This window comes from Colobus angolensis, unplaced genomic scaffold, assembly GCF_000951035.1.
Source record: "Colobus angolensis palliatus isolate OR3802 unplaced genomic scaffold, Cang.pa_1.0 Scaffold556, whole genome shotgun sequence".
NCBI lineage: Eukaryota > Metazoa > Chordata > Mammalia > Primates > Cercopithecidae > Colobus > Colobus angolensis.
In genome coordinates, this window is record NW_012119110.1 from 228951 (window position 1) to 253840 (window position 24890).

Genomic DNA, 24890 nt, shown 5'->3' on the forward strand with positions numbered 1-24890 from the left:
AGCTGTTCCTATTCGGCCATCTTGCTCCGCCCCTCCTCTTTTTTTTTTTTAAGATGAAGTTTTGCTGTTGTTACCCAGTATAATGGCACAATCTCAGCTCACTGCAACCTCTGCCTCCCAAGTTCAAGCAATTCTCCTGCCCCAGCCTCTTGTGCAGCTGGGATTACAGGTGCCCGCCACCATATCCAGCTAATTTTTTTGTATTTTTAGTAGAGATGGGGTTACACCATGTTGGCCAGGCTGATCTCGATCTCCTGACCTCAGGCAATCCACCTAGCTTGACCTCCCAAAGGGCTGAGTCTACAGGCATGAGCCACCGGGCCTGGCACCCTTTTTATTGTTGAATAGTATTTCATAGAATGGATGTAGCAGTTTGCTTAACCATTCACCTATAGGGGGTGTTTGGTTGTTCCCAGTTTGGGGCTATTACAAATAAATCTGCCATGAACAATCATGTGTGAGTTTTTGTGCAGACATCAGTTTTATTTTCTGGTACAAATGCCCAGAAGCAATTGCTGGGTCATATAGTAAGGTGTATGTTTAATTAAAGAAGCTGCCAAACTATTTTCTAGAGTGTCTGTACCATTTTATATTCCCACCAGTGATGTATGAGAGAGTGAGTTTTGTCTACATCCTCACCAATATTTGCTATTACCACTATGTTTGATTGGAGCTGTTATAATAAGTATTTAGTGATATCTTACTGTGGTTTTAATTTGCATTTTCCCAGTGGTTGGTGTTAAAGATCTATTCATGTGCTTTAAGTCAACTCATATTTAAAACCTAAGTAAATGTGTTTAAAGAGGAAACTTGCTTTGGGAGACCAAAGCAGGTGAATTGCTTGAGCCCAAGAGTTCAAGACGAGCCTGAGCAACATGGTGAAACTCCGTCTCTACAAAAAATACAATAATATCCAGGCATGGTGGCGTGAGCCTATGATTTCAGCTATTCGGGAAGTGAGGCAGGAGGTGAGACCTCCTGGTGAGCATCGTTCTCATTTACTACAAATAGAAGGTAATGGTAAAAATAAATGCATCTGTATATTGCCTAAAATCCTCTTGTGGGCCCCAGGCTCGCACACCACACTTTTGGGCAGGCGCCCCACTCACAGAGGCTATGACAAGAATGGTCCTGACCCTGGGGCTGTGCAGTGACAGCTCACGCGGCTCCACGTGGCAGTTCTGAGTTTGGGATGTGCTGATGTAGTCCTACGTACCCTTCCAGCCCTTTATTGGACTGAGAGAATTCAAGCTCTGAGGAGGGCAAGACTTGCCCAAGGTCACCCAGCAACATGGTCAGTCTCCTTTCCCAGGGTCTGCACAATTCCTGGCCCGTTTAAAGCCTGCCTCTATTCACTGCTGACTGAAAAATCCAGCTCCAAAACAGAATATGGCAAAGGATACTATCTTGTGCAGCATATGTTTACAGCTGCAGTTACGTAGGAAAAAAAGTCAGAAAATACTGTTGAAGCAGTTATTTAGGGAGAGAAGGGGTCTACCGGTTTTTTGTGTTTTCAACTTTTCTGTATTTCATGATTTTTATCACAATGATGTTTAGTTACATCATCAACACATATTAAATGTTAAAAATCGACATGAAGACTGATCCAGCCACAGCCTATCATTGGCAGAGTCAGGAGGCCTTCCAGATAGAGCAGCCCCGCACCTGCCCCAGGTCACACCCTGGGCCTAGGCACATGTTAGGTCCTCTGTCTGGACACCTTTACCCCATGGTGGCCTCCACGTCCATACCCACCAGGACCTCCTGTGGGCAAGGCCCTGCCCTGCATCCAGCCCTGGGTACCCCCTAGCCCAGAGGGCACCTCATGGTGTGAGAGTCCGCCTGTCTGTCTCTAAAGAGAGGAAAACTCCTTGGGACATGTGTTCCGCTTGGCCATCAACCCAGCGTGGTGCAGAAGAGTGTACAGTGGGTATTTGGTGAATAAATGCATGAATGATTGGAACAAATTCCCAAAATGGTAATTTCCTGAGGCCCTTCTCCAACTGGCCCAGGTGGAACCAGTTCCACTTTTCACGGGAAAGCCAGGTGTGAGGAGTGGCCCAGGTTATGTGTGAGGGGCCAGGTTCTCAAAGACTGGACGGACACAGGGCTTGTAGCAGGTCTGGGGGCAGCAGTACTGCTGTGGGAGTCTCAGGGAGGGCTCGTCCCTGATATCGCCCAGGATATCCTGGTGCCCCCACGTGCTGCGTGGCGTGAGAAGGCCAGGGTGGTGGGGACACACAGGGACTTGTTTGGATTGGCCACCTGGTCCAGCCCAAGAAGCTGTGCCTCCAGGCCCTCAAGGAATAACTCACTCTTGATATGTGACAACAGCTGCAGGCAAGGGGAGGGAGAGGTGTGCTGGGCCTCAACCTTAGAAGCCAGAAGCCAGTTCATGCCCCTACCTTGGTCTACGTGGGAAAGGGATGGGACCTCAGCTAGCTCTAGGGTCCTGGGTTATGATCAGGACCGTCCCTTATGGACTCAGTGACTTGGGCTGACCCAGCCCCTCCCTGAGCCTCATCAGTGAAACCAGGTCTGGGCCAGGGCTCTCGACACCTCCCAGCTCCAACCTCTGGCTTTCTTCCAGGAGGGCAGGAGATCAGACAGAGGTGACCCAGGCTCCCCTGTTTACCTCAACCTCCTTGTGAAGCCTCCCGCTTTGTGCCTGTGAGGTAGGTGGGGCCAGAAGGAGGGGCATTCACCTGTGGGCCTGTGACCTCTCTGCCGAGGTGTGCCTGGAGAGCCCTGTCTATACCTGGTGCTTTGCTACACCCCACGGCCTGGTCACAACCTCTCTGCCTCCAGAGCAGCCCTGGCCCAGGGAAGTAGCTGGTCTCTGCATTGAATGATAGGTAGAAAATGAAAGTGGGGGCGATAGCTCTGGAAAGGAGTCAAGGAGGAGGTGCCTTCCCAAGGATGTGGAGGGTTTTTCCAGAATGGAACTTGACAGGTATGGGCAAACATCAGGAGGTGGGAAGGGTGGTTCCCTCTGTGGGAGCCAAGACGACTTGCCTGGGCCAAATGGTGGTAGGCTGTGGGTAGGGCAGGCAGATCTGGGGTGCCCAGAGCCTGGGGTCCCTGTCCTTGCAGAGGAGTGGAATGCAGAACAAGTATCCCCTGCTCTCTGGCTGGAGGACATCCTCTACTTCCAAGCCCAGACACACGCCAGCTGCCACAAGACCCTGAGGCTCTTCAGAGGACCAATGGACAGCCACACTCACTCTGAACCAGCCTGCAGGGCCCACCTGCACCCTGGTTGAACCCATGACTGAGGGGACTCTCTGGGGACAATGGGGGCAGTCTCATGCTGCCTCTTACAGGTGGATCAGTCCCTGGGATCTTGTGTTGGGCTGGGGTGGGCTGAGGCTATTCTCTGCCAGAATGCCTGGTGGACAACAGGAAGAGCATCTTCTCTTTGGCTTTCCTGGACCGCAGGACACAGCTGAACACTGCACTTTACCTCAGATGCCTTCAGATCCTCAGAAAACCCTGGGAAGGAAGAGGGGCTGCCCCTGCAGGGGGCCAGGACCCTGGTCCATGCTTGTTTCCCACAGCAGGCACCTCCTCTCCAGATTGACGTCACCTGATTCCTGAAGGCCTGGGCTACTGACCAGAGCCTCAACTCCCTCACCAAGACCTGTCCTTACATCAGACCAGCTAGTATATGAGTTCAGAGCTGAAGGGGAGGAGAGAGAATGCAGGGCTCTGTAAGAGTTCTATGCTCCCTGTTGCAGTGGGCCCTGTAGAAGGCCCCCCAGAAATCTGCAGCTGCTATAAGTCACTGGGAGGAAGCTGCAGCAGACATGTGTTTCCCAGCCTGGTAGATGCAGAGGTGTGTCTCGGCCACTGAGTGGGAGGCCCAAACGCGGCCTTGGATGTGGCAGTGCAGGAATTCTAGCCAGTTCTGGGGCCCTGGGCAAGTCATTTAACCTCTCAGAACCCCATTCCTGGTCACCATGTGGCTCTTGTGTGGATGTAAAGGACCCCCAGGCCACTTAATGTCCCATCAGTGGAAGCCTAGCATGGGTGGAGACCCCCGAGACTGAACTCAGTGGTGGGATCCAGCCTGCCCAGCTCTCCTACATAGAGCCCAGAGTCAGCAAGTTGGGCTTCCTGGAGACGCAGGCACTTCTGTGGGCTGGAGAGCATGAGCAGGGTTCCCTTTTGGAAGGTGGAAGAGGAGGCCATAATGAGGCAGAGCTTGGGCACAAGGGGCTTGAATGGGGGATCTAAGACCCAACAGAGACTGAAGACTCTGTGTCACTCAGGCGGTGGAAACTGAGCTACGGCTGGTCCTCATGGTCCTGAGTGAGGCCTCACCAGTCTTGGAAGCTGTGCAAAGGTGGCTTCATGTAAGGGTGCATCTGAGCACTTTTTTTTTTTTTTTTTTCATATGGGGTTTTGCTCTGTCATCCAGGCTGGAATGCAGTGGCACGATCACAGCTTACTGCTGCCTCAAACTCCTGGGCTCAAGTGATCCTCCCACCTCAGCCTCCCAAAGTGCTGGAATTACAGGCCCGAGCTCTATGGAGCCTGGTTTTAAATCTTAATAAATATCTCCTCGTGGTCTGCTTCCCTGGCTGATACACAGCCTGACATCTTGCACCTAGACAGACATGTGTCTGGACTTGGTTCCATTTGTTCTGATGGGCTCCTCTCTCTCAATGACCACACGTTATAGCCTGTGGTTATTCTTACACATTTCTGTATAGACCTGAGGGTTAGTGTATTAATGTCAAAGTTCTACTAGTTTTTTGACGCTGGATGGAATGTCTGGGTTAATTTAGGAGTGGGCATCTTGACAATATAGGCTTTTCCTCCAGGAATGGTGATTCTGGGACACAGGTTTTGCACATTCTGGTTTATTGCTTGGCTCGCTGCCACAGAGGGATGGTACTGCTCCACACGCCATGCCCAAGAGATGTCCCACCTTATCTTTCTAAATCAAGCTGAATGTTCTCAGCTGACAGGACATCATATCAGTGCTGTGGGGACTCACTCACCCCAACCTGAGATGAAGTGAGGTTGAGACTATGGAACAGATCCGTGCTGAGTGCATTCGCTGTTCCTGACCCACACTGCTGCTGGCCGGGGCTGTGTCTGAGCCGACAGAGGGCATTGATTTGGGGATGGGGTAGGGGGTGGTGCTGGAGAGATGCCCCTCACCTCCCTCAGCTCCTTCTGTCCACCCAACACTTGGTCACCAAGGCCCCTGACTTCCAGGCCCCAGTCACCACTAACAGGGTACTACATGGGAACAAAGTGTAGGCGCAGAACCTGGAGTTCAGGTCACCCCTCCTTCCAGTGAAAGCTTCTGTACCTCCCAGGTGATTCCAGCCTTATTCCTCCATGGGCCAAATATCCTAAGCAAAGGCCTGGACAGGGGGTCTTTATCCGAGTGCCCAAAAAACACTGGCAGAAAGACTCTGCATGCCCCCTGTGGCCTGCCAGAAGTAAGAGCCTCTCCTTCAAAATGCACAATCCTGGTTCTTGCAGGGAGGTGAGGAGGGGTGGAAGAAACGGTCTATCTCATTCTTTCAGCAGGAACCAAATCTTGGGAAACCCAGACCCAGTATATTTCTTAATGATCCTGATACTTTTATAACTGGTTACAGCGGGGTCACATGCACAACTGTTTTCCAACATCTTACAACAGGCCACATAACACCCTGTAATGTATTTTTTAATTTTTTTTTTTTTTTGAGGCCAGGGGCAGTGGCTCATGCCTGTAATCTGAGGCAGAAAGACTGCTTGAGGTCAGAAGTTCGAGACCAGCCTGGGCAACATAGCAAGACCCCATCTGTAACAGAGAAAAACCTTGTCTCTAAAAAAAGGTTTTTTGAGTACAGTGGCATGATCACAGCTGCTTCTGGGCTCAAGTGATACTCCCACCTCAGCAGCTGGGACTCTCAGAGCGCACCACCACACCTGGCTAATTTTAAAATTTTTGGTAGAGATGCAGTCTCACTATGTTGCCCAGGCTGCTCTTCAACTCCAGGCCTCAAGAGATCCACCCAATGCAACCTCACAATACACTGGGTTTACAGGCATGAGACACCATACAGCCCCTACAAAATCTGTTCTTCAGGTGCTTCTTTGGGACCTCCTAGACTACCATTGGCAAATAATAGTTTATTATTTTCCCACATTTATGTTAATAGATTTCCCATGTTTTATTTGTCTAGACGAGGGTTTCTCAGCACCAGCACTATTGACGTTTTGGGCTGGATAATTCTTTGTTATGGAGCTGTTTGTGCCTTGCAGATGTTTAGCAGCATCTCCAGCCTCCGCCTGCTACATGCCAGTAGCACTCCTCAGTGTGACAGCTAAAATGATTTCAGATCTTGCCAACTGTCCCCAGGGGGGGGCAAAATCACCTCCAGTTGAGAACTGCTGACCTAAAAACCTCTGGAACAATGTTGGATCATGGTAATGATAGCACATACTGCTCCTGAGCTTAATGGGAATCCCTCTAGCATCAAAGTATAGTAGTACCTGTATACTACTGTCTGGGCTGTTATTAGTACACTGTATTAGTCCATTCTCATGCTGCTATGAAGAAACACCCAAAACTGGGTAATTTATAAAGAAAAGATGTTTAATTGACTCACAGTTCTGCATGGCTGGGGAGTCCTCAGACAACTTACAATTATGGCAGAAGACACCTCTTCACAGGGCAGCAGGAGAGAGGAGAGCTGAGCGAAGGGGAAAACCTGTTATAAAACCATCAGATCTCGTGAGAACTGACTATGATGAGAACAGCATGGGAGAAACCGCCCCCATGATTCAGTTATCTTGACCTAGTCCCACCCTTGACACACGGGGATTATTGCAATTCAAGATGAGATCTGAATGGGGACACACAGCCAAACTATATCATATCCTTTATATTAGCATACTGTATCAAAGTATAATTTTCTTTCTTTCCTTTGTTTTTTCTTTGAGACAGAGTCTAGCTCTGGCTCTGGCTGGAGTGCGGTGGCATGATCTCAGCTGATAGCAACCTCTGTCTCCCGGGTTCAAACAGTTCTTGTGCCTCAGCCTCCCAAGTAGCTGGAACTACAGGTGTGTGCAACCACACCCGGCTAATTTTGATTTTTTTGGTTTTTTTAGTACACATGGGATTTGACATGTTGGCCAGGCTGGTGTCAAACTCCTGGCCTCAAGTGATCCTGCCACTTCGGCCTCCCGAAGTGCTAGGATTGCAGGTGTGTGCCACTGCACCCAGCCTGAAGTATAATTTTCACAATATGAAATGCTTGACTTTCATACAAATAATGAAGGAATATGTATAAGATATTTTCTTTAAATTACAAGGGAGTCAGCAACACGGTAAAGCTAGTTCAAGGAGTGTTTTGAGAGACAGCACAGTAGTGCTCCAGGAAGACCATTCTGAAATGCATCCTGAGATAAGAGACAAAACTTGTTAATATCCTATAGGGAGGTCAGGCATGGTGGCTCACACCATGGTGGCTCACACCTGTAATCCCAGCACTTTGGGAGGCCAAGGCAGGCAGATCACCTGAGGTCAGGAGTTTAAGATCAGCCTGGCCAACATGGTGAAACCCTGTCTCTACTAAAAATACAAAAATTAGCCAGGTAGGGTGGCAGGCGCCTGCTACTCAAGTCCCAGCTACTCAAGAGGCTTAGGCAGTGGAATTGCTTGAACCTGGGAGGCAGAGGCTGCAGTGAGCCGAGATCATGCCACTGCACTCCAGCCTGGGCGACACAGCAAGATTCTGTAAAAAAAAAAAAAAAAAGTACAAGGAAATAAAACTGTCACCTTTGGGAGTTATTTTTTCTACTGGACAGAAATCTGTTTAGTTAACTTATATACATATTCTCAAGTATATTCATAACACATTCTGTAGTATATTTCCCCACACTAGTGGTTTTCAAAGCATGATCTCACATTGGAAGCATCGGCGTCTCCTGGAACATAGACATGCAATGCTCAGGCCCCACCTCAGTCCTACTGAGTTAGAAACTCTGGTGTGGGGCCCAGCAGCCAGTATCACAAGCCTTGCAGGTGATTATGATGCACTCTAATGTGTGAGAACCATAGCTCTAAATAATCAAATCATTCCTAATAGTAAAACAAGTATCTATGAAACAATGCTCCAGTATGATATTAAAAGGGCATACCACCCACTTTTTAACTTTATTTCTCAATTTAAATATTTTGTCTGTCTGATGTTAAATTTGCTGTTTTGTTTTTCAAATACTCTTAAGACAGTTTTCATCTGTTCCTAATTTTCTCTTTTTAAATAAAAAATGGTTTTCCAAATCTATCCATTTTTCTCTCCTTTAAGCTATTGATAGGATAAAAATTGAGCCATTCTTATTTTTTTTATTTTTTTTTTATGGAGTCTCACTCTGTTGCCCAGGCTGGAATGCAGTGGTGCTAGTAGAGACAGGTTTTGCCATGTTGGCCAGGCTAGCCTCCAACTCCTGACCTCAGGTGATCTGCCTGCCTTGGCCTCCCGAAGTGCTAGGATTACAGGCATGAGCCACTGTGCCCAGCCTTTTTTTTTTTTTTTTTTTTTTTTGAGATGATCTCCTTCTGTTACTCAGGCTGGATGGAGTACAATGGCACCATTATGGTTCACTGCAGCCTCCACCTCCCAGGCTCAAGAGATCCTCTGACCTCAGCCTCTTAGGTAGCTGGGAAGACGTGTGTATACCAGCACAAGTGGCTAATTTTTTGTAAAGACTGGAGTCTCCCTATGTTGCCCAAGCTGGTCCAGAACTCCTGGGCTCCAGCAATCCACAGGCCTTGGCCTCCCAAAGTGCTATGATTACAGGTTCTTATGTTCTTAAAATTTTTCTTTGACATGGTATAGGATAGTCTAGTAACTTGACATACTGTTGTTTTCAACAGGCTAGTGCTTATGATTTGTAAAAGAACTCTTCAGAAATGAGCTCAATTTTACCATGAATTGGGACACTTTCCATTTCTTTCTATTCTATAGAGTAGTATACTTGTCATGAGCTCTGTCTTTTGAAAACTTCAAAGGCTGCAACAATAAAACCAGCTGCACCTGGTGCATGGCATAGGTATGGAACTGAGGGGAGAGCTCAAACTACAGTCAGCCCTCTGTATCCTAAGGTTCTGGATCCTTGGATTTAACCAACTGTGCATCAAAAATAATTGGAAAAAGTAAAACAATAAAAAACAAAAATTTATAAATACTTGATAACAGGTATTTACAAAGCATTTACATTGTATTAGGTATTATAGTAATCCAGAGCTGATTTAAAGTATATGGAAGGATGTGTACAGGTTATATGCAAATACTATGCCATATATATATATATATATATATATATATATATGTATATACACATACACTCAGGGACTTGAGCATCTGTGAAATTTGGTATCTCTGGGTTCCTGGAACCAGTATCCTGGGGTTACTAAGAGATGACTATATTCAGTTTCTTCTTTGGTTATTAGTCTATTCTCTAATGTATTTTTGTTGCTGTTTTGTCTTTTCGTTTTTGCCTCTTGAAGTCAATGTCAGAAACTTAGTTGTTCTAGACTACCCATTAGCTCAAAGCTACCAGTAAGCAGACTACTACTGCAATCTAAGCAACCGATTCTTTCCCCCCATCAGACTGGCAAAATTTAAGATAAGCACCTATTGATGTTGAAGCTGTAAGGAGTTTTCCTGAGCATGTTAATTATGACAGCCCTTTTTGCTAGGCACCTAGACGATTCATCAAAATGAAATAAAATACCAATGTACTTGAAGAAGGTTATTTCCTTATCTGGGTGCTGGTTATATGAGGTCCACAGTTGACGAAAACTTATTAAGCTTTATATTAATAATAGGTACAATTTTCTGTATGTGTAGTATATTTCAAAGTTTTTAAAATGTCTTTTGCCACAGCCCGCAGCTGTGTATAATGCTGTTCGCTTAACAGTGGAAAACATGGCAATGACCTGAATCCCCATGGCTCCCGGGATCCTACTCCCTTAAGTTAAACAAATAACCTCCACTGTCAGTTAAACTGGTGGTTGGCGCTGGTTTTTTCCAGGGAAGGATTCTGGGAAAAGGAGAAGGAGACTCCAGCATTTCGCCCAGGCACTTCCAGTGGGCGGCGGTCCACTCTCAACCTCACTGGAACAGCTCCCGCCCTCCCAGAGGCCGTTAGTCAGAAAAAGAAATTCCCCAGCCCTGGCTTCCTGGGGCCATGAGGAGACACCAGGAGTGAAGCGAGGCGTGGGCTGCTGGAGCGGGAATTCGGGGGCGCCAGTGGCTCCGGAAACGCGGGGGGAGATTGTCAGCACTGGCCTCTCCGCAAACACAGTGTGTGCGGGCGTGAGGGCTGTGGGTCTGGTAGAGAAAAGTCCACCAGCACCCTGCTCCGGAGACGGGGGCGGGGGTAGTAGGGGGCGGGTAAGACAAAAGCAGGCCTGCCAGGCTTAGAGTCCCCATGCTTCCCTGGCGGAAGGAGGGGCTCCTGCCTCCCGGGGCAGGAAGTGGAGCTTCTCTGGAGCTGGGAGTCCTTTCAGATCTTCCCCAGCCCCAAGAGGACCTCCCAAGGGCACCCACTTCCCCAGCCCTGCTGTGGGATTTGTAGAAGAAAGTGCTTAGAATCAGGCTCACTCTTGCACACTGTTAGGAAGCACCTCCAATCTTTCCAGAGCCAGAAAGTAGTAGTTTTGGGGTTGCAACTTATCCATCCATCCATCCATCCCTCCATCCATCCATCCGTTCTAAGCGCCTAGTGTATACCATGAAGGGTGCTAGGCACTGGGAGGACTTGAGCTGCCGTGGGAAGGGGCAATCGGAGGCTTAATTGGCAGTCATAGTTAAGTTAACTGCACCTTGTGTGTGGTGCTAAGGGGGCAACTTGAGGATGCCATCAACCTTAAAGGCAGATGGCAGGAGCTGGCTGGCTGAAGTACAGTTTGTGTACCAGGGTTTGGGAGGCAAGGGTGGGAGGCATGTGTCTTCAAACGGAACAGCATGTGTAGAAACTTCAGGTGAGAGAGAGCATGGCTCCCCAGGAATGAATGCATTTCCCATAGCTGGGAGAGTATTATCTGGAGGTTAGGGAAGATGAGGCTGGGCAAATAAAGACCAAATCTTCCTGGCTCTTGAATTACCACAATCAAGATAATGAACATATCCACTGGCCCCCAAAATTTCCTTGTGTGAAGGGCTATTTTAGGAAGTATGATCAAGAAGGGCCAGCTTACCAGGATGGAATGGCTCATGCCCGTAATCCCAATGTTTTGGGAGGCCAAAGTGTGCAGATGACCTGAGGTCAGGAGTTCGAGATCAGCATGGCCAACGTGGTGAAACCCTGTCACTACTAAAAATTTAAAAAGCCGGATGTGGTGGCGCATTCCTGTAGTCCCAGCTACTTGGGAGGTTCAGACAGGAGAATTGCTTGAACCCAGGAGGCAGAGGTTGTAGTGAGTCAAGATTGCACCATTGCACTCCAGCCTGGGCAACAGGGCGAGACTCCATCTTAAAAAAAAAAAGAGGTGCTGGTCTGTCGGGGTGTCACTTGTCAGAGTGGAATGAAATAAAGGATAAGCAAGTCACGCAGAGAGTGCAGCAGGCATGGAGGGGGGAGCAAGGCTGGTGTCCCTGAGCAGCAGCAGCAGGGAAGCCTAAGTGGCTGGAGTTGTGTGGGTGTGGGGAAGAGAGGAGAGAGGTGTGAGGCAGAGGACTTTGTTTTATCCCCTGCTGTATCCCCAGCACGTAGAGTGGGAACTAACACAGAGAAGGCACTCAATTGATGTTTGCTGAGCAGATGAATGCCTGGAGTAGACCTCAGAGCAGGGTTTGGTGGCAGGGTGGGTCAGGGAGAAAGTTCACTCAGCAACCTGGTGATAGGGGAGAACAAGTGACCAGAGGGTATCCATCTATGATGGGGACCAGGGGTCCCTGCTGGACAGCAGTGTGGGAGACACACGGATCCTGGCCGCACCTCAGCCTTCCCTCCAGCCTGATTCCCTGCCTCCCTCCCTTGCAGAAGTTCTGGTTCTGTGGTGATCTGGACTGTCCCAACTGGGTCCTGGCAGAGATCAGCACACTGGCCAAGATGGTTGAGTGCACAGGGTCTAGTCTGGGTGGAGGAGGGGCGTTGGGCTGGGGATTGTGGATGTAGAGGATGGTGAGGTTTCTCTGCGGTTAGGGCCTCAGTGCTCTCAGCCTGTGCTACCATGCCTTGTGACCTTGATCAGTGGCTGGCCTGCTCTGAGCCAGTCCCCAGGAAGGAGGGGTGAAGTTTGCCAGTCTGGCTGATGTAAGGACTTCCCTTCCAGTCATCTGTGAAGTTGCAGCTGCTCTACAGCCAGGTACTAAAGAGCTACTGGGACAGGGGATTGATGTGAGTACAAGACCCAGCACCCCGTTGTCCCATGACCTTATGACCCCCAGTACTCTGAAGCTCTGCACTAGGCCCAGGGAGATGGGTGACCCAGTCTCTTAACCTCTCTGGGCACCTCCCATACTTGTCTTTCCAGCCTGTCTGGTCCTTATCACAGGAGCTAGGCTGTGGATGAGGGGCTGGTGAACCTGGGTCTGGCAACCCCTAAAGGCCTCCTTTCTCCATAGTATGAAAAGATCCTGATGTTCACGGCTAACGCCAAGTTTGATGAGTAACCTGCTGAGTCCACAGGCCCCAGGCAACCCTGTGACCTCAGCCTGGTGCTTGGTACAGAGGCTCCCCCCAACCCCTCCCAGCAATATCCTTAACCTGCCTTTCCTAGTGGAGGAGCATGAGGAAAAGAAAGACATTGACAGTCTCACCTTCCTGTCCTTCGCCAGCTCCTGTTGGAGCAGTAACCATGCCTGTGGCTCCAGGAGGCCTGTGGGCTTTGAGCTGAAGTTAATAGGGCAACAGGGAGGTGGCTGGGGCCACAGTGACACCCCCTGCCCCACCCACGGATCCCTCAGTGTCAGGCGATGTGAAGGCCACAGTGGCAGTGCTGAGTTTCATCCTCTCCAGTGAGGCCAAGCACAGTGTCGATGGCAAATCCTTGGACAGTGAACTGCAGCAGCTGGGGGCTGCCCAAAGGTATGGGTTGTGAGGGGGCAGCTGGGCAGCCTGTGGGCCAAGGGCTGCTAGAGAGCGGGCCAGGCCCTGTGACCCTGAGGTGTACCCTGCCTTGTCTGGGCCAGGAGTCCAAGACTAGCCCCCACCTGCTACCTCCAGAGCTGCTCCATTCTACCCCCCGGGCATGTGGCCAGCCTATGCCACTGTTAACGAGGAGAAGCAAAGCCCCTTGCAGAAGCACTTGTGTGTCTGCAGCCTACGCAGTAAGTATGAGGCCAGCCACGGTCCGGGCTCATTCTAGAGGAGGCATGCAGCATGCAACGAGCATGGAGATTCCAGGGAGACGACTTAACCATGGTCATATACCAAGCAGCCGCAGAGCTGGGACCTGGCCCTGGGTCTCCTGACTCCACGGGCTCTGTGATGTGTACACACAGGATCAGACCTTGCCCTTTCCTCCTGGCTGACCCTTCCCTAGTCCGCTGTGCCCCATGTGTGAGCACCTAGCTCATTCTCATTTCTCCCTCTCCAAAGCGTGGTCCCTGGCACCACAAGTGGCAGAAGGGGCAGCAGAGACTGTGGACCCCTCAGCTGCACCTAAGACCTCTTTGTGGTCTAGCTGTGTGTGCTAGGGGAAGCTTTTGGACAACATTTTCCCCTCTAAACAAGACTGATACCTGTGGCATGGACTGCGGGAGGCCGATGTGAGTGCCAGGCATTTGAAGCAGGGCCCTGAGTGGGCATGGACGTGGGAGCAGGGGTATTTGACTTTATGCACCTTGGGGGTGGTAGTGGGGCTCCCTGCGTGGGTTGACAAGGCATTGCTTTCCCCCACCCCACCTCTGTCCCAGCCCTGCAAGTCCAGTCCTTGGGGTCTAGGAGGGAAGAAGCCCCTGGCTGTGTGACATTGGGCTGGTGCCTGACCCTCTCTGGCTCTGAGTTCCTGGGAAAGTCAGCACCCAAGGCACGCTCTCCAGTTTAGCACCTTGACAAGAAGGGCGAGCACACTGGGATCAGGCCCACACCCCTGGCCCCAAACCCCACGGTCCCAGCTGGAGGATGAGGAGACGCTGGGCTTGGGTGGGGAAATCAGGGGTGTAAATGGGGCCGGCTCACCCCTCAGCTTAACTCAAAGGCTCAAGGCCTGCTCCTCAGGAAGGAGCCTAGGCCCAGCCAGACACTCACCAGAACTGTGATGAGCAGGAGACCCAAGATGAGGAAAGCCACAGCATAGCTGGAGATGAAGGCATCCAGCAGGCTGGAGACTTTAGGGCTAGGAGTGCCTAGAGCAGAGCAGGAAGGCTATAACCAGGTGGGACCTTGCTTCCCCGACTTCTGAGAAGGCAGAATCTGGGCCCAGAAAGTGCCGCAGGAACAGAGAGCTGGGGCTAGGAGCACCTTGGAGGGCTCCATGAGTAGGGGAGGCAGGCTTCAGCTCAGGGCATGTGGAGGCAGCGAGCCCAAGGGAGGAGGCAGATGGACAGAGGGAGGGGGCCTGCCTCCCCCAGGGTGTGCAGACCCTGGCATGCACAGTCCCACATGAGGGCCCGGGCTGGCACCGCCCAGAAGGTGGCACCCATTCTGGCGGACAGTGGGAGGATTATCACAGACTTCAGGGGCCTGGGCAGCCTTGGGGGACTAGGGGAGATCATCTCTTCCAGCCTCCTGCCCTCAACCCCAGAACGCTGGTCTGAGCCCTGGGTCACCCAGAGCCACCCTGGAGCCACCGGAATTTTCCACCACCACTTGATCAAAGTTCTGCAGAGGTCTGAGGACAAGGGTCAGCTGGAGGGTCAGGAGAGGAGGAAGAGGGTCACAGCTCTACCAAATGAAGCCTCATTCCTTGTGGTGCCTGGTCCACCCCTTTGATGTGGGTCCTAATACTCCGGCTGGCCCAGCCCTGCAGAGTAGGTGCCCAAAGGTATCGGTAGTGGTTCCTGTCATGCTGGTCTCCCCCTAGGGATCCTTCTGGAGCCTGGTACCACAGATCTCGAGGTGGGGGGTACAGCTCAGTCTCCCTTCCTCCTCATCCCCCTCATAAGGGCTTTGACCACCAAGGACCCTGATTGCTAGGGGACCCATACCCACAGCCTCCTTCTTTCCAACTGCTGGCCCTTCCACAGTCTGGATACTTGAGCCCTGGGCAGGGGAGTAACGATCCCAGGACTGTCTCCATAAGCAGAGAGGCTACATGGCACCAGGCCCTGACTCCTTGGGCTAAACTCAGCAGCAGGTGTGTCACCAAGGCCCCCTGGGCAGAAGGGGCTCAGCCCTGAGGGCCCATCACTTGCCATGCCTGTGTGTTCCTGCTAGGCATCCACCCTGGGGACCCAGCTTTCCCCCTGCCCCCAGCTGCTGGCAGTCTCATCTTGACTCATTCAGGGTCCTGGAGGCTACACCAGGAAGCAGCCAGCAGCTGGGAGGAGGACTTGATGTTTCTGCATCTTTTTTTATGGAGCTCACTTGGGTGGAAGGGGCTCCAGACTCAAGGGAGACTGCAGGCCACCCCTTCCCCACTCCCTGGCTGGGTAGGTTTCCAGCACAGGAGTCTGAGTGGAAGGATGGGACTGTCCTGTCATAGAGGCAGGTCTGAGTAGTGCAGGCCCAGTTTTACTCTCAAGCAGGGCCCCTCCCATTCATTTGTCCAGCTGGCTTTGCGCAAAGCACAAGTGATGTCTATGTGGGCTATGTCCCCTGTCCCCAAGGGGAGTCTGGCTCCAGTCCTGGCCTGGAACTCAGAGACCTTAGAATTAGAGGCCACATCAGGCAGGATGGACCAGGATGGTCTCTCCACAGCCAGGGCAGGTACGATGTTGGCAGCCCCAGACCTGACAACACGGATCCCGTGTCCCCTCTCCAATTCCGTCCTGCACATCACCTACACTACATGCTGTCCCTAATGAATCCAAGCTGTCAGCTTCTGTCAGCTTGGCCAGGAAGTCATGTTGACCGTAAGGAGAACGGTACAGCCTGAGTTGGGGGCTAAGTGGGAATGGGCCTGGTGTGGGGTAGGGGAGGTGGGGATGAGGCAGGTGTCTGGCACCTCTCTGCTTATCTTCCCTTCTCCCTTGTCCTCAAAGGAGGCATCTCCATGTCCCTCTGCCACCCCGGGGACATAAAATACTGCCCCAGGTCTGTCTTCCCTTGGACATAGCCCACCTACCTTCCTGTGGGACTCAGGGCTTTGTTTTGTCCTGTGGCCCACATAAGAAGCAATTATCCCTGTTCTGCTCAGCTGAGAGAGGACAAACTGAAGCAGAACAGGGTACCAACTCTGTCATAATCTGGTTGTTAATGGTAGAGTCAAGACCAGCCCTTCCCTGAGTGTCAGGTCCAGTGGACACCAAGCACAGAGGCTGTATGAGTCCACTTTGCATTGCTCTAGAGGAATAACTGAGACTGGGTTATTTATTTTTGAGATGAAGTCTAGCTCTGTCACCCAGGCTGGAGTACAGTGGCACGATCTAGGTCACTGCAACCTCCGCCTCCTGAGTTCAGGCTATTATCCTGCCTCAGCCTCCCGAGTAGCTGGAACTACAGCCATGTACCACCATGTTTGGCTAATTGTATCTTTAGTAGAGACAGGATTTTGAGATGGAGTTTTGCTCTTGTGGCCCAGACTAGAGGGCAATGGCATGATCTCGGCTCACTGCAACCTCTGCCTCCCAGGTTCAAACAGTTTTCATGCCTCAGCCTCCCAAGTAGCTTGGATTACAGGCATGCACCACCATACCTGAATACTTTTGTATTTTTAGTAGAGACAGAGTTTCACGAGGTTGACCAGACTGGTCTTGAACTCCTGACAAGTGATTCACCTGCCTTGGTCTCACAAAGTGATGGGATTACAGGTGTGAGCCACCACTCCTGGCCTTGAGACTGGGTAACTTATAAAAGAGGTTTATTTGCCTCACAGTTCTGCAGGCTGTGCAAGCATCTGCTAGGTTTCTGGTGAAGCCTCAGGAAGCCTTTACTCCTGGCGGGAGGCAAAGATGGAGCAGGCATGTCGCATGGTGAGAGAGGAAGCAAGAGAGAGGAAGCATCAGGCTCTTTTAAACAACCAGCTCTCCTGTGAACTCATAGAAAACTCACTCATTGAGTCACTTGAACCCGGGAGGTGGAGGTTGACGTGAGCTGAGATGGTGCCACTGTACTCCAACCTGGGCTATGAGCGAGACTCTGGGCTCAAAAAAACAAAAAAACCGAAACTCATTCATTACCATGGGGAGGACACTAAGCCATTCGTGAGGGATCTCCCACCATGACCCAAACATCCAGATGCCTATAACCTGAAGGGCAGGCCCTCAGCTGCCCCAGCATCACACAGCTCCTTGTCCAGACTGACCTTCCAGGACAGGCCCGACCCCTTCATCCTCTGGTCTTTGTCCCTATTGGGAACTCTGGTTACCCTGGCTTATCTACTTTGACTCCAAAGGCAATGCTGACATCCCCCGTGACACAGAGTGACAGACTGAGACATAGGGTTACCTGGCTCAGAGTCATCATGGCCAGGCAGAGCTCAGGTCCTAGCCCTGTTCAACTTCTGCCTCCTGGGTTCAAGTGATTCTCCTGCCTCAGCCTCCCAAGTAGCTGGGACTACAGGTGCATGCCACCACGCCTGGCTCATTTTTGTAGTTTTAGTAGAGATGGGGTTTCACCGTGTTAGCCAGGATGGTCTCAATCTCCTTACCTCATGATCCACCCACCTCAGCCTTTCAAAGTGTTGAAACCACCACGCCTGGCCTCCCCAATGCCCTTCTATCTCTGGTGCTCTGCAGGGTCTGCCTTGGAGCACCTGGAGCCCGAGAAGCTGCCCCTCACTTTTGTGATCCCAGGGACCCACTCCCTGATCATGATGAAGGTGGACCCAAACCCACTGAGGTGCCTGAAGGAGCAGGGTCAGCCTCTGCCTCCCACAGCCTCTCTGATGGGGAGGATGTTATCCCAGCAGCGTGAGCTGGGAGCAGAACCAGGAGGATGGGGGGTTTTCTCTGTGGGTAGCTCTGGGCTCCAGGGTGGAGCCCTCTAAACCAGGTCCTTCCCCTGTGACTCTCTCTCCTTGGCTCCAGGCAAAGAAAGCAGCTTGTCTGAGGTCACTTGTCAAGTAGAGACAGAGTGGGATGTGGGTTCTTTCCCACCCAGCTGCAGCACCCCCTTCCCCCTGCCTGTTCCCCCAGGTGATAGAGAACTTGGCATGCTGTGCCCCATAGAAGAGTTCCCTTTCCTTCTGGTGAGGGATGGGAACTGGCTTGGGGCAGGAGGGATGAGGGGTCTGGGGAATCTCCCAGCCCAGCCTCACATTTGAAGGATGGCATCTGGGCTGCAACATGGTTTAGGCTTGACAAGGCGGCCCCTAGGTTTATAGCCTGGCCTCCGACACAATGATGCCATGCCACCTTCTCTTCTGCACGTCCTGACCTGGCACCCTAACTAGGTAAAGGTCCTCAGGCCTCCTGCCCCTGGACCTTGCCCTCACTCCCTGCCCAGACACAGCTGTCCTTGTCCTGGACTAATCTTCAGAGATTCTTGTCCAGCCCACAGATTTGCTGGACATTGCAGGCTGGGCCAGGCCCCCTGCCCAGCACTAACGTCTCTTTGTGAGTCTCAACCAGACTGAGCTGCAGCTGCAGGGTCAGGGTAGGCACTGACTTAATTGATGTGACCCAGGACAAGGGGGTTTATTGATCCTGGGTGACACAAGCAAGGGTGTCACATCTGCTTAAGTTTTGGGCCTCTATGGTCTCTTTGGGGCATGATACTCCTCTGTCCCATGCTTAGGTGCCCACATGTGGCCACAAGTGCCTTTCCTACCACCATCCCTATGTGAGACCAGTGTCAAGGCACCTGTGGCTCCAGGCAGAAGGTTGAGTGAAGAGCCAGGCCTGGGCAGACATTCTGCAGGGGCTGCAGGAGTTAGCAGCCCTGGCCACTCACCCCATGGCCATCCATTCCCCTTCACCGTGGCTGGCCCCTCATCCACCATCCTTTCAGGGGCCAGGCCTGGGCCCTGACTTTTGCCTGCCCCTGGTCCCCCTCGTTCCTGCCAGATTCTCTTGCCTGTTTCCTTGATTATCCTCAATAACAGGTTTATAGAGCAACTTGGGGACATCACATCTCCTGTCTACAAGCTCTGCACCAGAGACAGGACTGCCTTGGGCCAGACTTGGGGTAGTCAGGGGTCACACTCGCCTGGGAGTGTGCTTCCGTGGCTTCAATTTGGGCAATGGCCTGATGGGTGGCTGACCCTTCTCCTCTGCTTGGGGGAGGCAGGAGAGAAAGGTCAGGCAGGAGATCTGCTTCCTGCCCACCTGAGGCTGGTTGGAAGCAGGGCACCTACCTGTGCCTGTTTCACCTTGCTGCAGGTGCATCGGAGGCTGAACCCGTCTCCTGATCTCCTGCAGGTGTGGATTCCAGGTTTCCAATGGGTGTAAGGGTGTTCTCCAGTGCTCTCCTGGCCCTAGGGAACACTGGGCTCCATGAGGACTTTGCCTAGCCAGATTGTTTCCCACACTGTCACCTCCCCACACTGTCACCTCCCCAAATGTGGGGCTGCATGCTCTGTGCCTTGGGTGGGACATTGGAAGGAGTTGCACCCTCCAGGTTTGGATCATAGTAAAGCTTCTACCATGGGGATCTGTTGGCCAAGACGGGTGAGGTTGAGCCAGCCCTGTCACTTTGGCCTTGGGCAAGTCATCTGTGCTTTGCTTCTCTTTCCCCAGCAGCTGGACGGGGATAATAGCACCTATTTCACCCATACTCAAGTGCTCACTTGTTAGCAGGAACTGAGTCAGGGAGGAGGTGCAGGTGGAGCCATCGAGGCAGCACTGCAGCTGGACCTGGGTCTGAGTCCTAGCTCCTGGTTGTGAGATGCACCTCTCCCTCTGTTTATTCATCTGAAGGATAGGGCTGTGCTTTTCTGGGGTCACTGTGACAATGCAACTTGCCTGTGTGAGTTGGTGGTGGCCTCCTGAGATGGTTTGAGGTGGGCTGGAGGTGTGTCTTGAATGCCCTCTCACCCACACAGGGAACACCCACTTAGGGAAGACTCACATGTCTGTATGGAGGAACCCACGTTCCCTGTCCCTCAGCTGTCCTCTGTCCCTTCCCAGCCCCTCTGCTGTCCTGCAGGCTCTGGTGGTGACCATCCAGCTTGGTGGCCATCTGACTGGTCCACTCTTCCAGGTAGACCCTCCTCATTTGGTGCAGGTCCCATTGTGCCACCTCCAGACAGGCCACACTAGCCCCACGGCCTCCATTCCCTGGTACCTAGCCCTCACACCCAGGTATGTACCCCATCTCTAAAGCACGCTGTGCTCACCAGCTGTGTTTGAACTCTGTCTCTGTGCAAGGCCTGAAACAGCCTGGCTTGTAGAGGGCCAGAAGACCAAAGCTTGAAGAGAGAGTGACGATCTCCCAGAGCCCACTTAGCCCCTCAGCCCCAGGGCTGCGTCCATGCTGGTCCTGGCTATAGTGGGCCAATGCTCCCCCGTGATGCCTGTAAGGTCTCCTGTGGTGATGGAGGTGGCTGGAGAGAACAGGCTGCCATAACCCTCCCTCCCTGAGAAGGCCCAACGGGGAATGTTTTAGGCATCAGGGCATTCCAGGGAGCATCTTCCAGGGACCCCTCCTACACCCTGCCCTGCCTTGGCTCTCTAGTGAGAAATTGCAGTTGCTTGGACAGCAGGGCTGACCCAGGACAAATGCATCTATTAGGCTGGTCTTCAGGGTGTAGGGCTGGCGGCAGGTGTGCTTCAGGGATAGGAAGGAGAGACCTGTGTGTTCCAGAAATACAGAGGAACCTGGTGCTGGCCATAGTCAACCATGATGTGATTGTCTTTCTACCCACCCTCTTTGATGTCTCGGTGCTTTCTGCTCTCTTTGGCCAGGTAAGCTCATGGTCTGGGCTCCTGGGGTCCCCTTACTGGGCCTGCCCACTCCCTGCTAGTAGGGGAGCCTTTGTGCCAGGACTGTCCTTCACTCCCCATTCCAGATTGTGGGTTCAAAGACCATTCCTGGGTTCCACCACTGCCAAACATCAATGGTGTCCTGATGGGCACAGGAGCTGATGGGGCTTTCTAAGTTAAGACCCTTGTCTATCCTGCTGTTCCCCCCTGCAGTGGGGCTGCAGGGGTTGGCCTCAGTCTCTGCCCTGGAAACCTGCCTTACCTTGCCCCAGTGGCCCCATACCTGCCCTGGAAGACTCCCCACACCCAGTGGCTCTGATTCACTGTGTAGCAGCCAGGCCCCTGGCTGTGTGACCCCGGGCTGGTCCCTGGCCCTCTCTGGCTCTGAGTTCCTGGGAAAGTCAGTGGTGTTGGAACTCCGTATTCATTCCTCAGGGTTGAGGCATTGTCTGTGGAAGCCATGGGGCAAGGTGAAGGCAGGGAGAGGAGAGGTTTGGAGTTTGGGTTTCAGCAGAGAGATAAGCAGCATGAGGGGTCATCTGTGTGTGGAGGAAAGGGAGTGAAGGCCAGGAGTGAGGAATGAGTCTGAGTGCACCCAGGATGGTGCAGCGTCTCCTCCCACATCCACCAGGGCCCGGGGGAGGGAGAAGAAAGGCCACAAGACAAAGGGGAAACTGAGTTATGTCCACACATGTTGTTCCAGGACCTGGAGGTGCCACTGTCTGGCCCTCATGCAGTGGGACTTGGAGGAAGGAAGATTCCCTCCCCACACCTCCTGTTCTTTGTCCCTGGTCTCCTGGCCTCCTGTGCTCTTAAGTTCAGTCTCTGTTGGCCCCCAGCATCATTTCTAGGGTTGGTGGGAGGCAGCTGGGAACAGGCTAGGGGTAGGTGGTGCCTGCTTGGGGGAGTCTGCTTGACTGCCTAGGCCACTGCCCACAGTAGTGGGGAACTTTTCTGGCACATTGACTGCACCACCCAGGCGCTGCCAACAACAGCCCCTGGGGAGTGTTTGCAGAAGTCCTTGACAGTGGGGGTGGACCCCACCCGAAACAAACACCTGGTGGGGGGAGTCAGGGAGAACCGCCCTCCACTTACCTGTCTGGAGAGGGTCCTCTGTACCACACTGTGTTCTTCTACCCCACCAGGCTGAACACCCCATGGGAGGCCCTCCACTTGAACACCTTGACAAGAAGGGCGGGCACACTGGAATCACGCCCAACCCCCTGGCCACAAACCCCACAGTCCCAGCTGGAGGATGAGGAGATGCTGGGCTTAGGTGAGGGAATCATGGGTATAAAGGGGCCTGCTAACCCCTTAGTTTGGCTCAAAGGCTCAAGACATGAAAGGCTCAGCCTGCCCCTCAGGAAGGAGCCCGAGCCCAGCCAGACACTCACCAGGACAAGGGCAACTGTGACGAGCAGGAGGCCCAGGATAGGGAGAGCCACAGCACAGCTGCAGATGAAGGCGTCCAGCGGGGCTGGAGGCTTTGGGGCTAGGAGTGCCTAGAGCAGAGCAAGAAGGCTATGGCCAGGCGAAATCCTGCCTCCCAGACTTCTGAGAAGGCAGAATCTGGGCCCAGAAGGTGCTGTGGGACCAGCGAGTTTGGGCTAGGAACACCGTGGAGGGCTCCATAAGGAGGGCAGGCAGGTTTCAGATCAGGGCATGCAGAGGCAGTGAGCCTGAGGGAGGAAGCAGGTGGACAGAGGGAGGGGGCCTTCAGAGGAAAGGCGGTACTGACTGAGGCCTGGGATGACCATCTCTACCAAGAGGCCCTCTGCCTCCCCCAGGGTGTGCAGACCCTGGCACACACAGTCCCACATGAGAGCCTGGGCTGGCGCCACCCTGAAGAAGGTGGCACCCACTCTGGCAGTCAGTGGTTCCAGCCGACTGGGAGGATCATCCCACTTCAGGGGGCTGGGCAGCCTGAGGGCCTAAGGGAGGTCATTTCTTCCAACCTCCTTCCCTCAAATGCAGAACCTGTTCTGAGCCCTCAGTCACCCAGGGCCACCCCGGACCCACCAGAATTCCTCCACCACCACTTGGTCAAAGTTCTGCAGAGGTCTGAGGATGAGGGTCAACAGGGGGGTCAGGAGATGATGAAGAGGGCCACAGCTCTACCAAAGCCTTGTCAGTCATCCCCCGTCCTCCTGAGGCCTCTTCCCCAAACCCCAACTTTATCCCGCCACTGCACCCATCTCATCAGCTGCCCCTGAAGTGCCCAGAACTCAGGGCTGGTTTTGTCCTCCAAGGCCTTGGGGTAGGGCTGGCCCAGAATCTGCAGCCAAACTTCATACAGCACCAGCTCTGCCTCCTCACCTGGAGCAATGGGTGTGGAGGTGACATGAGCCTGTGCCCACTCTCCTGGAAGCCCCGGGGTGGGACGCATACCCAAGCTCTCATGCTCCATCCAGGGGTCAGCCACCACCACTAGTCTAAAGGCCAAATTTCTTGCTGCCTGTTTTTGTGTGACCCATAAGCTAAGAATGGCTTTTACATGTTTAAATGGTTGAAATTATGGAAAGTAGAATAGTATCTGTGACACATGAGAAGTACGTGACATGCAAACTTCCACGTCCATAAAGAAAGTTTTCTGGGAATGTGGCCACACTCATTTGTTGACATGTTGTCTAGGGCTGCTTTCTTTCTGCAGGGGAGGGTTTGAGTAGGTGGTGACGGAGACCCAGTGGCCTGCAGAGCCTTACAGAGTTTCCATCTGGCCCTTTACAGAAAACGCTTGCTAACCTCTGCACTAATCCATCTAATGGAATATACTGCTCACTCCGAGAGTTGATCCTAGTAGGAAATGTTGCTGATAATTCAACAGATGCTGCTTTTATGTTTTATTTTGTCCCTGCTCTGGTGGGAGACATGAGAAAATTCACTCCCTGGGAGGAGGTGCGGCTTGTGACCATCAGTGGTGAAACCTCTTTAAGAGGACACATGGGGAGCTCTACGATCTGCTGAGGGGGTTGTGATGGGCCCTCTGTGTTGAGGAATGAAGAGGAAATGCTGCCTGTCTGCTGGGAGCTGACTTTCTGGGGAGTAGGAGAGTCCAGGCCTGTGGAGGTGGATGCCCAAACCAATCTGGTCTCTGGGGCTGCTGGCAGGGAGAGTAGTTGTGTAGGAGGGGATGCGAGGACAGAGCCCAAAGGAGGACACCCCTGACCACAACCCCAGGAGGCTATGGTGGGGGGGTGGGGCGGCACTAGCACCTTCTCTGGGTGAGGGGTTCTTGGAGAGCAGCTGCGGGCTGTGCATAGCTAGAGGGAACTGATTTGACCCAGTGCTCTCCTAACAGGTGTGGAACGACTCTCCCTGTTTGGATGACACGAGCTTGCAGAAGTCATCCTATCAGGAGGCCCCAAGAGGAGATTTGGGCTTCTTGCAGCCCCGGCACTGGGGCAGAGCTGAGGGTTTTTGCCCCTGATTTGGTGGGACAGATCTTGTCATGCATGTGAGGACTCAGTGAGGTCCTGGACAATCAGGGAGGTGACAGGAACCTCTCATCCCTCTAATCTTGACTGCTTCTCACCTCTGTCCAGCTCCTTGCTAAAGCTCTATGCCTCATTCCTCTCTGTGGCCCCAATATATGAACAAGTATTGTCTGAAGGAAATTCTACCCATTCTCTAGAAGGGGAACACCGAGGTTCAGAGAAGGGAAGAGCCTGCTGGCCCAGAGACACACAGGGATTGCAGCCCTACTAAAAATACAAAAATTAGCGAGTGTGGTGGCACATGCCTGTAATTCCAGCTTCTAGGGGGGCTGAAGCACAATGATCACATGAACCCAGGAGGCAGAGGTTGCAGTGAGCCATGATCTCACCACTGCTCTCCAGCCTGTGCAACAGAGCATGACCCTGTCTCAAAAAAAAATACCACACATCTACAGCTGTCTGATCTTTGATAAACCTGAGAGAAACAAGAAATGGGGAAAGGATTCCCTATTTAATAAATGGTGCTGGGAAA

General features: G+C 52.5%; 1 protein-coding gene across 1 annotated transcript; it reads left to right on the forward strand.

Moving 5' to 3' along the window:
* Window positions 1-2939: 2939 nt before the first annotated feature.
* On the forward strand, window positions 2940-24351 carry LOC105525745. Its single transcript, XM_011961486.1, is given in 14 exon segments — window positions 2940-3258; window positions 10045-10406; window positions 11998-12069; window positions 12290-12323; window positions 12326-12354; window positions 12582-12622; window positions 12925-13044; window positions 13185-13230; window positions 13232-13286; window positions 15672-15986; window positions 17799-17901; window positions 20130-20303; window positions 20753-20906; window positions 24223-24351. Coding segments are annotated over 14 exon segments (1953 nt in total).
* The last annotated feature ends 539 nt before the right edge of the window (window positions 24352-24890 follow it).